The sequence below is a fragment of the Gobio gobio genome (assembly GCF_949357685.1).
Source record: "Gobio gobio genome assembly, chromosome: 8".
Classification (NCBI taxonomy): Eukaryota; Metazoa; Chordata; class Actinopteri; order Cypriniformes; family Gobionidae; genus Gobio; species Gobio gobio.
This window is the reverse complement of record NC_137114.1, coordinates 32,808,252-32,825,495: the sequence shown is the minus strand read 5'-3', so window position 1 is coordinate 32,825,495 and position 17,244 is coordinate 32,808,252. Positions and strand designations below refer to the sequence as shown.

Here is a 17,244-nt window from a genome sequence, read left to right as displayed (position 1 = left end):
TCCAGAGAGGAACAACCCTGAATCCCCATTGAGTATCCTTTGTCACATGGCCTTCTGCCTAACATTTGTATCTAAATGTAAAAATAATAATAACTTGATAAAACATCTGATCTTACCTTTTTATAGGCTATTCATATCTAATACATATTTATACATATATAAAAAATATGCTAAAAATAAAAGCCTACTTTAAGTACTTTGATGCCACAGAAAAAACTTGTACTAGCCTAGCCTTTAATAATCAAACATTATTAAAGACAAGTGAGCTGTCAGTAAAATAATATTCAAAAGAAGAATATACAAAAGTTACAAGCATGTATAAATACAATACAACAACTTTTCAAATAATATAAGGTCTAACAGTAGTATTCTGGTGCAGAAATGCAATCATTAAATGTAAAATAGCACTATAGTGTTCACTATATAAATGAAATCTAGATTAATCTTTGTTAAAGCAATTTTGTTGTTTGATGCTTGAATGTGTAAATTGGCTAGACAAAACGCATGCAAATGATAAACGTTCACTCTAAGGTGGTTAATCTTATCAATAAATCTGTGAATCACATGCATGCCGAACCGTGTGGCCTGGTTTGTACAGATCAACTGCTATCTGTTGCACCCATAGACCGTACAAAAAGATGGACGACGCACCTTCACTTTCTTCCGTTGACGTAACTGAAGCCGCCAGTGTTCAAATATGGCACTGACATCTTGGGTCTCTAGTCTGCGCAGTAGTGAGCGCGAAGTGGAGCTGCGATATCAAGGTCCTGCCTAATCAACAACTTTTTGTGAAATAAACAGTTATGGAAATGTAGAGATTTAAGTTAAAGCTCTATTCTCCCGAAGTTCCCGAAAACTGTCGGTTGATTGCCTCAGTGACTACATCGCTCAGAGAAGTGTAATTTGATTGTTTAGATTGTCTATGTCCCATTAGAATACATGGAGAGGGCGGGCGTTATGACTATACTTTATCCTATACTGCTTCCAGTCACCTGGGGGCGATCGAGGCGCATCGGCTTCAGTTTTCAGGACTCGTGTTGACTCATTTCATTGTGATTTGTTTGGCTGCACGAGTGCTTCATTTATTGTTCTGAAGAGTGACGACTTCTGACTCTGGGATTAACTGAGTGCTGCTCACAAACAGTACGACAGCTTTAGAGAGTGATCGAGCGTTCCCTGCTGCGTGAGTGTGGGCTTTCTGTGCATCTGTGCCCTACTTAGTTTGAATCTCCAACTGAAAGCCTCTCCTCTCTTTCATGGTTTCAAACATGCACATGTTCGCAAACATTTTGGTTGAAAGTACCAGTCTTTATTACACCAAAGGCCTGCAACCTCACCACACAAATGCCATTGCTTAACTTCTCTATTATGTGTTCTCGTGAAGAGTGTAAGCATGGCACAGCTGGCTTCCCCAGAAGGCACATTGGCACCCTTTTGCCACAAACAACAACTGTTCCCAGAGCCATAGATAAAGGAGTATGTAAACCCAGGCTATGAGGACGGTAGGATTCCAAGATGTTATAGTAGTGAAGGATGGCATGCAATCCGTCCATGTTTGGGGGAGTTTAAGAGAAGTTTGGCATAGAGATGTGCCATAACAATTATTGAACAATGTATTGTGTTAATAATAATAATTGTTGCTGTTATAGAATTTATTTTATTAATAATATTAAGCCCCACTGCCTGATTTTTTTTTTTTTTTTTTTTTTTTTTGTCAAATTAATATACCGGAGCTTGTTTTTTAATTTTATCATATTTTATTTTTAATAGTTCCTCAAGGCCTTATGGGTTGCAAAATGTTTACTGGTTGTACAAATTCGATAATCTCAGCAATATATGTCATCCGAATATTCGCACATCTTACTAATTTGACGTACTTCTGTGGTAACACTTTATTTTAAGGTTATGTAGTTCCATGTAACGTCATGTAGTTACTATAGTAGTAAATGATGCATTATTACAACTAACCCTAAACCAAACCCTAACCTTAAAGTCCCTGTAAAGGCAATTCTGAGATTTGTTTCTAAACACATTATAAATGTTAGAAATGTATTGCTGAAACACATTACAAAGACTGTGAACTATGAAGTACTGAATTCAGAAGTTAGACCGTTAAACAGTTTTTCACCGTTGCTGTGTTCAGGATTTTCTGGGCGGGGCTAAAACGGTGGCTCGATGACGCACTGGAGCTACCGAGCCTGGCTCCTCCCCTAACACGATCATTACTAGAGCACATTCGCATCAGTTCGATCGCGAGTTACTGTTAGTACTGTTAGTTACTATAGTCAACAACTTGCATAACAGCTTACAAAACAAAAACGATGAAGAGGTGGATTAATTTTGTGAACAGCAACCTTGATGGAGAGCTGAGGATCATTACCGACACCTACCTCTGCAGTGACTTTACACCGGTTCGTTTTACAAACTTTCACCGGAGACAACTGGGATTCACTGATAATCCGCTGCAGAACCGACTATCCCCCGCCAAGGCCTTCATTCTCCCGTCCCGCCGACATCTGGTGCGTCGTGATCATAGACGCTCGTGATCAGTGAGTGTTGTCTTGTGTTCTACTGCCGCTTTCCCGCGAGTGGGCGTGATTTCGGCGCCGACAGCGGACACACCCCCAGCGTTTGAGAGCAGAGAATGCTGCTCATTTTTTCAGGTTTTTGATAAGCTATTTTATGTACTTCCCGGATTTTTTTATGATTCAAATTTGGCTGGGTGGTTAATAACACATTTATCTGTGGTGTGAGGAACTCAGAACACATGTTTAGTTTTGACTTTACAGGAACTTTAACTATAGTAAGTGCATGTTATTTATTTGAGTAAGTACTAGGGATGGGCAACAGTGGTCGAGTAATCGAGTACTCGAACGTGACAGCGATCATCGATCATGAGAACGATGATCGCCCTGAAAAAAATATATATTTGTCTCTTTTTTTTATTGGTTATTGCGTCGTTTTGCGCTGTACCGGAGGTCTGATTGGTTAGTGTTATACAGCACGCCTCCTGACCACGGCGAAATAAAGTGAAACTGAGGCGTGCAATGCAGTGATGTCTGGAATCACTGATCATTAAATGGTTAGTGCAAGATGTGCAGCGCCAGTCTGTCATAGCATTATCATGAGAACACCGTGGAAAATGCTGTAAATGATCTGTGCTCAGTTCCCCGTGTATCAGCTGATCCACAGAGAAACTAGCGAGAACACTCAGACTAGCGCGTGAAGTTCATGTGCGCATTCGCGTCCTTTTTCTGCAGATGCAGAAGATTACCTTTATGTTGTCTATCTGATTAATCTAATATAAAAAGCGTTTGGTTGAGCTTAAGCTAGAAAAGCGCTGCCGTTATACCGGCTGTTCATTCTCTTCAGTTTCAGCTCAAATGCATTAATGCTTGAGCTCGACATGGTTTAGAGACAGATATTCTTTTCAGATAGGCTATTTTTTTTTCTCAGAATCATTGACATTAGTAATGCAGCAGTGCTATACTGTTCTCGTATTTTTTAACAGTAGAGTTTATTTAAAGTTGTTTCTCGTTATGAGTTTAAAAACGCGCACTGATGTCTGTTAACGCTTCGATCATGAATAATAAAATTAAGTGCATGATGTGCAGAGTCAATCTGTCAAACCATTATAATGAGAAAAGGATTTTAATAAAATGTTGTTTCTGTGTGCTTTCGTTGTCCGTGTATCAGCGTTGTTAAGGGAGCGCATTCAAAATGTTCCGTTTCAAACGATTTGCCTGTCAAATCTAGCACGCTGAAGTTCGCATTCACGTCCGTCTGTGTTGATTTATGTCGTAATAGGTTCATAATAATCTTCATATTAACATTGATATAGGGTACGTTTGGTTGAGTTTATTAACCAGCTAGCAAGCTCTGCAGGGTGGTGTTATTTCACAGTTTCAGCTCAAAGGCAATGCTCGATATTACTGACTTGGTTATTTGAGACGGTCATTTTATAAAGATGTTTCTTTTTCAAAGACATTTATGCATCATAATCAAGCATTTATTTTTTGTTTTATATGTTCATGTTTTCATATACCTGTTTTCATGTCACGTTTGTATTTGTCAACAACCATTTTCATAACAGTTTTCATTATCTCAATGAAGGACATGCCCGCCCCCTGCACATTTCCCGCCCCCGAGTACTCGAGTACTCGTTTTTGAGATGTATCGATGATCGAAATGAGAAATTGACAAAAATGCCCATCCCAATGTAACTATGCCACCTTAAAATACTACTTTTTACCATGTAGCAGAAATGCATGCATATTTGTATGCGTTGTTGTTATTTTTGTTCATTGTTCATTATATGATTTAATTTTGGATATTTACCATCAGTAAAACATAATCTTTCATTTTATGATTAAATAAAAAATTTATTAAGTGTGAATATCAATGTGTTTTTGTTTGGGGTACATCATGACCAGAGGAAACAGATGAAATGCAGACCAATAGTCATAGAATACAATTTTCTTCAGTGGTAAATTCATAAAGCCTGGCATTGCTCACTCACACCCATTTTTCTCACTCTCATTTCTTGTAGTTTACACTCTGTTTTTGCACTTTTTTTGTAACACCCCTTTACTCACTCTGTCTTGCTCTCTTTTTTTTCTCAAAGTCCGAGTAAGGATTGAGTTTTTGGAGGCAGCTGCGGCACTGCCACACTCAGACTCTCTCTTGTGCATGTCAATTCCCTAGGCTGGAGAGCTTGTACAATCCCCCACTGTGCTGCCCTGTAAATCATGGCTTTCTTTCCACTTCCTCCCCCTGCCGTGCAGCGCGACCCTCCCTGCTCTCGCCTGCCTGCCTTGGGCTCATGTGCCCAGAGTCAGTGGAATCAGAAAAATGTAGCAGGCATTCAGAGCGTCCACCTCAGTCCCTGATATGTGCCTAGCACACTCCCTCACTATGCCCACTGGCCAAAGAAATACCCAATCACCAGGCAAGACTCCAGAATCTGCTGACGTTTACATGTTTCTGTGCTGATTTGGAGGAAGTAACCTCTATTGTTGCTCTTGTTAAGTTTCAGATATTTCCTGTTAAGATTTACCAAGTTTGATCAAATAACATGGCCCCTTAATCATTATTAAATGATTTTGTTTGGTTTATCAAACCTCTCAGTGAAAGTAACTGTTCTTTTCCTCTATTTCAGACGGAACCTGACGAAATTGTCGCTGATATTCAGTCACATGCTCGCGGAGCTCAAAGCCATCTTTCCCAACGGCCTGTTTCAAGGGGATAACTTCAGAATCACCAAAGCGGATGCCGCAGAGTTCTGGAGAAGATCCTTCGGGGACAAGTGAGTGCTCTTAATGTGCTCTTTGTTTCTCGTAACAGATTAACACGCCATGTTCCTTGGACAAACAAAGGAAGATGGACTTTGACAACGTCTCATTCTGGTAACACAACCTAAATTTCTCTGAATTTCAGGACCATCGTGCCTTGGAAGGTGTTCCGGCAGGCCCTGCATGAGTTTCACCCCATCAGCTCAGGCCTGGAGGCCATGGCGCTTAAATCTACCATTGACCTCACCTGCAATGACTACATCTCCGTCTTTGAGTTTGACATCTTCACCAGGCTTTTCCAGGTGCGTTGTTCAATCACTTTATCACTTCCTCCAAGCAAAAAAAACTAGCTGTATTGTCCCTGAGCTCGGTGTAGAGGAAGGTCTGACAATGACTATTGTTGTGTGGCTGTGGGTATGGAGGCGCTGTATGAGTGTGCGTGTCAGTTCTGATGCTTCAGTTCTCATGGCTGAAAGCCAGCCTGAATGGAGGCCTCTTATCGTCTTTTGTAGCTCAAACAGGCTCGTCTGCACTCCTCCGAGCACACGATTTACTGAGAGTAGGGGGCGAAAGACGATTTGAAAGTGCCTCCGCTTTAGAAGAGATCTGTTTGACCTATTTTAATGACAACTGCTTCTAACCTCTGTGGGATTTTTTTTGCTCTAATTATATACCCTATGAGAGCAACAATGCAGAACACAGTTGCTTGAGGTTTTTCTGTACTTCTACTTTATTTGATACTTTTTATACTGGCACCACATAATTAGTGGTGCTTGCTAGGGCAAAATCGCGATTACTATTTCTCATACTTGGGGTTGGGGTTTGTTCAAATATTTAGATATATGAGTCAACAGATGCTACACAACTTTGACATCCGTTTATACACTACTGATCAAATGTCTTTTTTTTTATTTTCCATTTATTTGAGTAAAATACAGTAAAAACAACAATATAGTGAAATTATTACAATCTTAAATAACTATTTTCTATTTTAATGTTTTAATCTTGTGATGGAAAAGCTGATTTTTCAGCAGCCATCAGTCTTCAGTGTCACATGATCCTTCAGAAATCATTCTGATATGCTGATTTGAAAAAAGTTTTCTCATTATCAATGTTGAAAACACTTTTTTTTCAGGATTCTGTGATGAATATTGCATTTGTAACATTAATTTATAAATTTCACTTTTGATCAATTTGATGCATTCTTGCCAAATAAAAGTATTAATTTCTGACTCCTAACTTTGAATAGTAGTGTACCGAAACAAATGCATTGCGATGCCCTGACAACCGTCCACAACATCCTAGCATCCCGATGATGAATTTTGCCTTTGTCTTCACATTGTCTTCATAAAATGTAAAAATCTAGTCATGTTGATTTTTTTCCATGGAACAGTTGACTATTGTGATTTATAATTTGAATCTATAATATAGCAGCTGTTGAATGCATCATCTGACGGCTGCTTGGCAGCACAGTGCTGTCTATGTAATGAGCTCATTATTCAGAGTGCTCCAGCACAGACATCACAGCGGTCCAGGGCTTTCTCATCCTCTCTCTCCTCAACAGGCCATAATCACATCTATCCTTTAATTAGCCTCCCTTACTTCACATCAGAGCTAATTTGAGAAAAAAGTGGGGTCAAGATTTTTATGGCTGATGCAGCCATAATCAGATATGGCCTTTTTGAAACATTCAATAACCGAGCTAACATTGACAGCACATCATAATTCAAGTCGGTGTGCTAGTCTGTTAGAGAGCTTAAAACAGCCGTGGCATGGCTGGCCCTGTGCCTGTTTCAGTTGCAGTGTACAGCGCTTGTGCTGCACCATACCTCTGCTTCATTCAGCCCAGCAGCCAGAAATAGACCGGCTGTTTACAGAGAGCCCGCAAAGCTCTTTGACGAAGCTCCACGTAGCAAGGTCACTCTTCTCATCAGCATCTGAATGAACCCACCCTGCTGGAGAGCCGGTCCCAGGTTTTTTCTTTTATTCTTTTGACTCTGAGTGGACCTTTTGTGAGACTGATACCTCGGTATGAAAACCAGTTTTGTTTTATGTGTTTGCTCAGAGTACACAAGCATGATTACAAGATTGAATACTGAAGATCTTTACTAATGATAATATGTAATCTGAGTGGGGGAAAGTTGTGGCTTGGTCGACCCATATTTGCTCTGCAACTACTTGTTTGACATAAGTGTCGGGGGGTTTCAGGTGATGCACAAGGCATTTTTTAAATGTGTGAATGCAGCCTGCTGAGGTTTCTCAGACCACTTTTCCACATAAACCATGACTGTACATTAGCCACTTCATAGCCTGTTCACAAACAAACATGGTGACTCATGGTCTTTGTTTAGTTTTACTGTTCATTTTTAGCTAAAGTCATTGAATTCAGCATGTTTACTGCATATTTTAAATCCATCCTAGTCTTTGTGAACCAACCGAAACAGAAATGGAGAGTCCGTCCAATGAATGCACACTGCATCACACACACAAGTGAATAATATGTACTGTCCATCTGTGTCTCAAACTTTCAGTTAGAGCTCTGTGATTCTTAGTCAGGCTGATAAAATGGCTTTCAAAGAGAAAATTAACACGGGTCCCATTTTTATAGATCGAGAAGTGAGTTTTTCCTCTGATCTTTAGATGGAGAAATTGTCATACGTAATGCTGTCTATCGGTTTAAAAAAAAAAGAGGAACAAGTCAAATTCTCAGAAGTAATTGTCAGTCTGAGGAAGTGCCAGTGTTGCCTGAGGATGGTACCATAAACACACGAATGAAGTCCTTTAAAATGTGCTTCTGAGAAATAATACTGTTTTCCTGAACTAAAATATTGTCACCTGCTCACTTGATGGAATATACATTGACCATTTGTGTCTATTGATAAATTGTGACTGATTTTAATAGTCCTGTGGTTTTGGAAGAACTTATTGCAAAGGAAGGGAGACTGATGTGCTTTTTAAATTTGTCATTAAGTGATGTTTATATACAGCGATCTGAGTTAATTTGGTTCGCTGGTGTCACTGGCATACATAGTGGCTCACCAATCCATCCCCAAAATGGACTCAGACTCTCTTCACTCTCTGACTTCTCATCTCTTAAATGGATATTAGAGGTCATCTCAAAAAAGACTAAAGAGTAAATTTGCTCTCGGATGATATTTACACACCACTAAATTTACACAGTGTGAAAGAGTTTTTTTTTATTTTTTATCTGTTTTCTTTCTTTTTCTTTATGTAGCCATGGTCATCACTGCTAAGAAACTGGAACAGCCTGGCAGTGACTCATCCGGGGTACATGGCCTTTCTTACCTATGATGAAGTTAAAGCTCGTCTGCAAAAATTCATCCACAAGCCCGGCAGGTAATGCACACACCGCACCCCTCATCCATGCACAAGTCACTGTTAAAGGGGTAGTTCACACAAAAATAAATCAATCTAGTCATTTAGATAATGACTCCTGTCGTTCCACACCAGGTTATATACATTTAAAAATTCCTATAAACTTTTGCATATTTTTTTAACATTTTATTTTAACTTGATCTATTTTAACAAAACAAAGTTCTATTCATGTTACAGGGTAGGAAGGGGAAAAAAGTAAGGTCACATTTGTTTTGAGCATCCTTTAAATAGGAAGTTAAAAGAAGTTAAGAGTGGTCTGGTGTGCATCCAGCGTTTATTTAAAAAGTTGCCCCTAGAATATTTAGTTGTATGAATGTAACCCGTCAATATATCAAAAGAAAGAACAGAGCCTCTGCTTTTAAACCAATTTTTTTTTATTATTATTAATTATTTTCTTTTTCCTTCTTTTTCTTTGATCAAAACACTTGAATGTAGATAAGTTTCTTTAAAAAAGTTTTTTTTGTCAAAGCACCCCCTAAGCTTCAGTCTTGTATAATGAATGAAGGCACCTTTGTTTTTCATGTCATTTATTGACATTTTTTATAAACTTTTTTATTTTATTAATAAAGTCAAATGAGTTTGGAACAATAAGATGGGAATAATGGCAGAATAAAAAAAAATTGGGTGAATTGTCCCTTTAATCACGCTACTTTGGGCTCCAGCCATTAAGTGTTTTTCATTCAAACGGGCTCATGGCATCAGCAGTGTCACAGCTGCATTATCTGCGACTTAAACAAACAGTGACAGGAGTTACATGGGACAATGCACCGTTAGTCGCTTGAATCCCCCTCTGAGTGGACCGTAGGACAGCGTGGTACCTCCCATCAATAGATGTATTGTAAAAGTACCATGATGTCACAAGCACTCTCATTGCAAAGAAAAGCAATCATATGACCACCCCTAATGCACCGAGACGGATTTCTCAGCGATGGCTTGATCTGACACTGTTAGATTGTCCTGTTTCTTTTATCCCATGTCGTAAGTGTATGTTGTAACGGTCACGTCTTGCTCTTGCTATATTACAGCTATATCTTCAGGCTGAGCTGTACGCGACTCGGCCAGTGGGCTATCGGTTATGTCACAGCTGATGGGAACATCTTGCAGACCATTCCTCATAACAAACCCCTCTTCCAGGCCCTCATCGATGGCTTTAGGGAAGGATTGTAAGTCAAAACAGCGGCTCAGTCTAAAACTTAGCAGAGAGATCATCCATTTACACATATAGATGCGTAATGAAGCATCAGATGTCGCACTTTACCTCTTTCAGATTTTGAGTGTGTCTTACAGACTGTTTATTCCTGTTTAGCTACCTTTTCCCCGATGGCCGCACTCAGAATCCTGACCTCACAGGATTGTGTGAGCCCTCGCCACAAGACCATATCAAAGTCACACAGGTCTGTTTTTGTTTTTATGATGTCAGTCAGCCACTTACATCTCGAAGAATTTGGATAATACTCATCTTTCATCTCCTACAGGAGCAATACGAGCTCTACTGTGAGATGGGCTCTACCTTCCAGCTGTGTAAGATCTGTGCTGAGAATGACAAGGATGTGAAGATCGAGCCCTGTGGCCACCTCATGTGCACTTCCTGTCTCACAGCCTGGCAGGTAAACCAGAAGAGCCTTCAGCTCATTCTTCTGTTTGGACACATGTGCATGTTTTCTTCATTCTCGGTTTCTTTTCTCGCTCTTTTAGGAATCTGAAGGTCAGGGTTGCCCGTTCTGTCGCTGTGAAATTAAGGGCACTGAGCCCATCGTTGTTGACCCCTTTGATCCCAAGGACCCCAATAGCGGAGGTTCCTATGGCTGCAGGGGCACATTTGGAGCCGAGGGAGCCCCTTCGCCCAGCTACGACGATGATGATGATGATCGTTTGGAGGACTCTCCTTTCATGATTAGCAAGCTAGTCGGTTCTAAAGTGAGAATAACTTTTTCTTTATGATGTTATGGACCATTCAGCTTTGCTAAACCTGCAAAAAGATGTCACCACCTACACCTTAACCTATTTTTCAATAAGCAGAATTGATTCAGCTGTCACCTGCCTCAGTAAAGTTTAATATAGGAATTCCCACAAATCCAAAACGAATAATTTTTCCTGTAGACACTTCACTATTCCTCAGCCACAGATCGCTGTGAAGGCTCTGAAATGTTGGCTGGAGTATTTAGCATCAGTAATCTGTATAGATGTAAGCTGAATGGTTTGGCTTGTTCCAGGTGGAGAGGCCGCCCTCACCGCTGTCGATCGGCCCTCAGGCCGTCGTTCCCCCAGTACCTCCTAGGCTGGATCTGCTTCCTCTCAGACCCACCAACCCTCCTGGGGCCTCTAGTCCAGGGGCCACATCCAAGGTAAATGCACTGCATGGAATGTTTCTCCAAGTTTTTTACCCTCAGCACCTCAGTTTGGAATGTATTAAGCATTCTTTTCAAACAATTCAGAAGGAAATTTTAGAGTTCGGATTAGCAGAACGCTGCATGATGTTCAGGTGCTATTGCAGTTTTTGAGATCTAGTTTATCGTTCACAATCCAGGCTCCATCCCATCACAAGGACAAGCCATTACCGCTGCCCCCGGCTCTAAGGGACCTGCCGCCACCTCCTCCCCCAGACCGACCTCACCCTGCCGGCTCTGACAACAGGCTCCCAAGACGCCCTCTCCCCAGTACACCCGGAGACGCTCCTAGGGACAAACTGCCTCCTACCCCTCCTAACCGCAACATGCCGGATTGGAACTCCCGGCCCGTACCCAAAGCCCCATCACAGCCACCAGCAAGCGGAGACTCTCGCGGATCTCGAGAACTCTCTAACCGACACTCTCTGCCTCTCCAACTTCCTTCCACGCTCGACGCCAGAGCAGAAGGCCCTCGAAACAACGGTCCCTCCAGCCTCGACCAACAGCTGGTGAGGATACGCGTGCCATGTTTACACCTTGACATAAGCCGAATCTGTTTTTTTAAATTCTTATAACGTTCATGTGCTTCATGTGCAGAGTTTTGTATCATCCCTTTCTGGGTCAGAGTACGACAACCCGAAAGTAAAGCCGTCTGCTTCAGCTAATGCCATCTATTCCTTGGCAATCAGGTAGGTGCCACAAAGCCAACATCATAACTAGGGCTGCATCATATATATCGGAATAAAACGGAAATCATGGTTAATGAGATTAGTCAACCACTTAGTGCAATTTAGTTAAATAAATGCACTGCTGGTAATTTTATTTTTGTATTAAATACTCAAAACAATACATCGCAATTATTCAAAATCTTTTTTTTTTTTTTTTTTTTCACAATAAAAACTTATTGAATGGGTCAAAAGTTGTGGGAATGTCTTTTTTTTTTTTTGTTCATTTTTCTGTTGACTTTATGGTTACTGAGAGGTTAAGCGAAGCCAAACGTAAACACCAAAATTTCATTCCTAAAAGGAACTCTTCAAAGTGAAAAGTAATTTTTCAGCATTATTTTTTATGCAGATGCACTCCCTAACAAAATCACCAATCATTCTAGAATTAGATTCTTTACAAACAGAGCTATTCAAGTCACCTGGTGAAGGTTGCTGTATTTTTTCTTGTTGCAGACAAAACCCAAATCTTGCAATGTTTGTTTGTTTGTTTGTTCATGTAGCAATAATAAAAATGCCCCCTTACTTCCTACACTATAAACCTGTTAGAAAAATGAAGCAGTCATGTATGTGTTGACTCTTCCTCCTGTGCTGACAGGCCTCTCCCAGCAGTAAAGGCGCAGACCGGGGAGGACGCCTCTGAGAACGATGAGGAATCGGAGTACATGACTCCATCTTCTCGACCAGTGCTGCCCTCTGCTGCAGGGGAGGCTGTGCCCAGGCCACCTCCTCCACTTTCTCTCAGTCCCAGGTAAAGTTAATTCACCAGCCATGGAGATGCAGAGCACCAAAAGAGACACTCTGAATTGACTGAAATTGTAAATGTGCTTGTGAGTGTGTACTAAAACTCACCGTTTACCTCTCTAGAAGTGTACTCAATGAAATGGAGTCAGAAAGCCCACAGATGTATGAAGCCATGTACAATATTCAAGCCCAGGCCCTCACCACCTCTGGACCACTCCAGGCCAGAGACTCAGGTACTGTGATGTGTGAAGATCTTCATCTTCATACAGACAGTCTGCCAGTATATTCTGCCATGTGAAATACTGTGTGTCCGTCCTTGTTCAGATTACTCTGAATTGCCTCCTTTGACCTGCTCTAATGGCCTGAGGGAGACTGTTGGTGCATGTGGTGAGGAGGTGGAGGAGGAGGAGGAGGAGGAGAACAGCTATGACTACCCCAAGCCTCATCTACCTGCCAACCTAGCCCGACGCACACTTTCAGATGTTAACCCCACATCCTCAGCCTTCAGCCGCCTTTCCATTGACAGCGAGCTTGGCGCAACCGCAAGTAAGTCATACACAGTGTTATTTTTATTTATGTATTTGTGTGTGTGTGTTCTTGTGTATATATGGTTTATGAGGACACTTCCTGTCTTTCTGTGGGGGGTGTTTGAAAAAAAAAAATGGCAAACGTTTTCTGCGATGGGTAGGTTAAGGGTTAGGCAACGCGTGCGTGTGCGTGCGTGTGCGTGCGTGTGCGTGTGTGTGTGTGTGTGTGTGTTTGTGTGTGCTTTTTAAAAAAAAAATTCAGTTTTCAATTAAATTTGGGTTTACAATTTTTTTTTTATTAGTTTTTGTATTTAAATATTTATTCATTTATTTTTAAATTAGTAATTTTAGTGCTTCTTCTTTTAGTTGCCAAGGCAACATTTATAATATCCGTTTTTAGTTTTTCAATATATTCCTCTTTTTTTTTTAACTCGCCCATTTCTTTTTTTTTTTTTTTCATATGAAGGCATAATTTGTTTTTGTCTACACAACCGCTTCATTTAAGCATAAAAAGGTTGTTGTTTTTTTGATCACGAGGAAAGTCATCAGTCAGTCAAGTGTGTCCAATCTTTTAAGTATTAAAATGTTTAAATGTGTTTACAGAGTAAATGTAGCACTGTATCATTTCCGTTTTACACCTATATTTATTTTAGATCACAACCCCATGAGTCATGGTGTGCTTATTTTAGAACCGCAACTGCAGTGTGACCATTTTTCCGTGTGTAAATATAGACACAATTTTTAATTATAAATTGTCTTCAGCAGTCATGGATTCCTCTGAAGCCCCTGAGCGGCCTCCTAAGCCTCTCCCCCGTCGCATCAACTCAGATCGCAGACCCAGCCCGGTTCCCCCCGGAGCGAGTCCAGGGCCCAGCCAGCAGTTCAGCAGTGAGATTGAGCACCTCTTGAGCCAGGGCTACTCCCATCAGGACATCCAAAAAGCCCTTATGATTGCACAGAACAATATCGAGATGGCCAAGAACATCCTGAGGGAGTTTGTGTCCATCCCTTCTACTGCACATATCTTAACATAGCGAAACTTCTCTGAGCACCCAGTCTCGGCCTGGCCACACTCATCTCGCATTCATCTCGGACTCCAGAAGAGAGGAGCGCTTGCTTGTGTTCTTGCTCTAGTGACGATGAGAGCCCCTATCTCTGTGACACTTGTCGGATTCTCTGTCCTCCTTTGTGCGTGCGGAAGAGCGAGGGGTTCTTTGCGACCGCTTCTTCAGCCTGAAGGCAACGCATGTCCCCTGAGGCTTAACAAGGACAAAGACAAAAACATGTTTGTGTTTATATATGATTTAATATATAAATCAGAATATTGAGTATAGTTAATATATACACATGTATGTTGGAGAGGGTCAGCTGCAGAGATCAGGGTGTGAAGTATTAGGCCTCAAGAGTTCGGATAGCTAAAGGGAGTTCAGTTAAACGGTGGACTGCAGCCGAGCATTTTCTGGTGTGAAAAAATGGCCTTTACTTGTGTTGCTTCGGTACGTTTTGTTTTTGAGTGTGTCATTTTCATTTTCCGTCTGTCTAGTAGCATGCCGTACGTGTCGGTCCCCACAGCACAGCCGCCCGTTTCAGAGATACCAGTCAGCCCAAAGCAACCCGTTCTCCGCCTGACCTTGACCTCCAGGGTACTGTGTGAACAATTTTTTTTTTAAGTGAGTGGTGGTGGCTGCTGGCATCGGAAATGGGCTCTCCGTCAGCCTTGATACATCTGTGTAGCATTACTGTAATTGTACTGTACCATGAATTTTACTCCCCAAATGTTTAAGGACAGCCAGTCCTTCAGATTCCCAGTAGGAACATGCTGATGAAGGGTACACGCATCGGATGTCAGGGGACATGTGACCTGTTTGCTCTAATCTGAATGTGTCATTTAATATGGTGGTCTCCGACAGACTTTTGTGAAGTTGTGTGTTTACTAAAGATAGTGTTCTCTAACAGATTGAGGGGCGACAGGTTGGACACAAAGTGAAACCGCTTGGTAATAAATAATAATAATAAAAAAAAGAAGTATTTGCTTATAAAGGTCCAAGGCCTGGCCAAGTTTCTGTATTCGGTGGGGACTAAAATCACTCTTGGGGAGGTTCGGACTTGTATGAAGCTCTTCATCTTAGAAACCATTTCATATGATCACCTTAATATATTGTTATTATTAATGTTATTATTATTTTTGATTTATTGTTATTAATACAGAAGTGCTTTACTGCTGCTATTATTGTTAGTGCTAAACAATTAAGCCTTAAATGTACATTTGTGAATATACTGTGTTTAACCCATTTTAAAGTGACAGTATCGGTTCTGTGTAATTTGGTAATGTAGCATACTTGAAATCAGAAGCAACTTGTGCAGGTGTGAGCCCTGCTTTTTTTCTTCAGTGTGTGTGTATGCGTGTGTGTTTGTGCGCACATGGGACGTCTGTTTTCATCCAGGTACGTTGCGTTTTTCTTGAAATACATGCGTTTTCGTTCATCGGAATGGTGAAATGTGTCACGGGGCTCATCGCAGAAGGCCTTATTTATGTTCTTTCCTTGTCCTACAAGGCTTTGGTGTTTACCCTGTCAGCGATCGGATGGATCTTTCAGTGGAAGCCCTGTTCAAGCCATGATCGCAGTGCCCATAGTCCGCCTGCTGTTAGGGAGAAGGTTCTTCCCAATCTCCCCTTTGTACTCAGGAATATAGTAAATTTCAACAGAATCTACATTAATGACTCCGTACTTTAAACCAGTGCAAGTCTGTCTCGTAATCAGGGTCAGAACAATTGTAGACTACTTTAAAGTCGCTCTCAATGACACCAGTATCATTTACTCGACCTCGTGTTTTTCCAAACCCCCCTCCCCCCTACCCCCTCCGTGGCTGGCTTTTGTCCATACAATGAAATTCAGTGGGGTCTAAAATGAATGGGACAATCTTCAGTTATTTTATGTTCCACAGAAGAAAGTCACACAGGTTTTGAATGACACGAGGCCGAGTGAAGGATGCAATTTTCATTTGTGGGTGAATCATCCCTTTCATTTTTCAAGTTATTGCACCAGCACATTTGAATGCACTAGTAATCCGTTAAAGTGAGCGAGTCTCTCATGTTGCACTCGAGGACTCATGATTGATGCCCCAGTTTATTCCCTACTAGCCCCTAGTGTTCTTGAGTGTTGCACTGGGATTGCAGGTACTTCCACGTCTCAATCTTGTAGGTACACACATAACATTGAGAGCTTGCGGTCAGACGAGCTGTTTATTTTACGTTGTAGGCTGATAACTCTCGGTTTGTAGTTTCTGTTGCCTTGAAGCATATGATGGTTTAATACTGATTTTTTTTTTTACTGCACCATATGAAGTCTAGAGATGAGAAGGTGATGCTTTTTTAAAAAAAAAAAAAAAAAAACATTTCATTTTACTGTACTACTATTTCTTGATATTGATGTGTGATGGATGTGCGTGAGTTTGTGTGTACAATATTTGGCACAGTGTACCAATTTGTGCTATGATACTGTCACTTTAAAAGCAAGCGTGTAAAGTTACTTATACATAGAATACGTGGAAATGGCAATGTTTTATTTCATTTTGCATTCCTGTACATGTCAGAATTTTATTTTTGTTTACTGATGTGAATATTACTGTGAGCCGTGCCATATGTTTAGATATGTCTGTAATTTTGTTCTGCTACCCAGAAAAAGGCCTTGTTAAAGTGTAAAGAGTGAATGATGTCCCTCATGAATTTTTGGAAAACGTTTCCATTGTCACTTTGGCTTGGTCAGTGACATCGTAGTGAATATGTCTCGAATCAGACCACAAGAGGGAGCTCTCTCCTCATTTTGCCATAACTTGCCTGAGTATTTCAGGGTTTCTTTCTTTTTGTGCTAATTCTCATATCACTTTGGAAGTATGCACAGCGCTATACTGTTAATTAAAACAATAGAACAAATATAATGTTCTCGTGTTTCTTTTTTCAATAAGACGTGGCGCATATCTCTCACTTGTAGTTTCTATAGTACATGAACCCTATTATTTTATTTTTATTTTGGATCAAATATTGAACCGTTTCAATTATTTTTGTCACAGTTGAGTTAATATAAAGGGCCAGATAAAATAATTTCACCACTTAGGTTTGTTACTAACTTTTGCTGTGAATAACTGGCAGTTTATTAAAAAGTAGGCTATGGCAGGC

At 40.7% G+C, this 17,244-nt stretch overlaps 1 protein-coding gene across 3 annotated transcripts in view; it reads left to right on the top strand.

Moving 5' to 3' along the window:
* cbl (Cbl proto-oncogene, E3 ubiquitin protein ligase) overlaps positions 1–16,985 on the top strand; it is a 40,099-nt gene extending 23,114 nt beyond the window's left edge. For 2 of the 3 annotated variants that reach the window (XM_079824291.1, XM_079824293.1), the window contains exons 3-16: positions 5,159–5,305; positions 5,437–5,593; positions 8,527–8,648; positions 9,713–9,850; positions 9,994–10,081; positions 10,163–10,294; positions 10,383–10,604; positions 10,901–11,032; positions 11,215–11,583; positions 11,672–11,763; positions 12,395–12,547; positions 12,664–12,773; positions 12,865–13,086; positions 13,830–16,985. In XM_079824291.1, coding sequence (XP_079680417.1) covers positions 5,159–5,305; positions 5,437–5,593; positions 8,527–8,648; positions 9,713–9,850; positions 9,994–10,081; positions 10,163–10,294; positions 10,383–10,604; positions 10,901–11,032; positions 11,215–11,583; positions 11,672–11,763; positions 12,395–12,547; positions 12,664–12,773; positions 12,865–13,086; positions 13,830–14,101 — 2,356 coding nt within the window. In that variant the 3' untranslated portion in view covers positions 14,102–16,985. The remainder of the gene's footprint in view (positions 1–5,158; positions 5,306–5,436; positions 5,594–8,526; positions 8,649–9,712; positions 9,851–9,993; positions 10,082–10,162; positions 10,295–10,382; positions 10,605–10,900; positions 11,033–11,214; positions 11,584–11,671; positions 11,764–12,394; positions 12,548–12,663; positions 12,774–12,864; positions 13,087–13,829) is intronic. The other variant, XM_079824292.1, reaches the window with a different exon arrangement.
* The last annotated feature ends 259 nt before the right edge of the window (positions 16,986–17,244 follow it).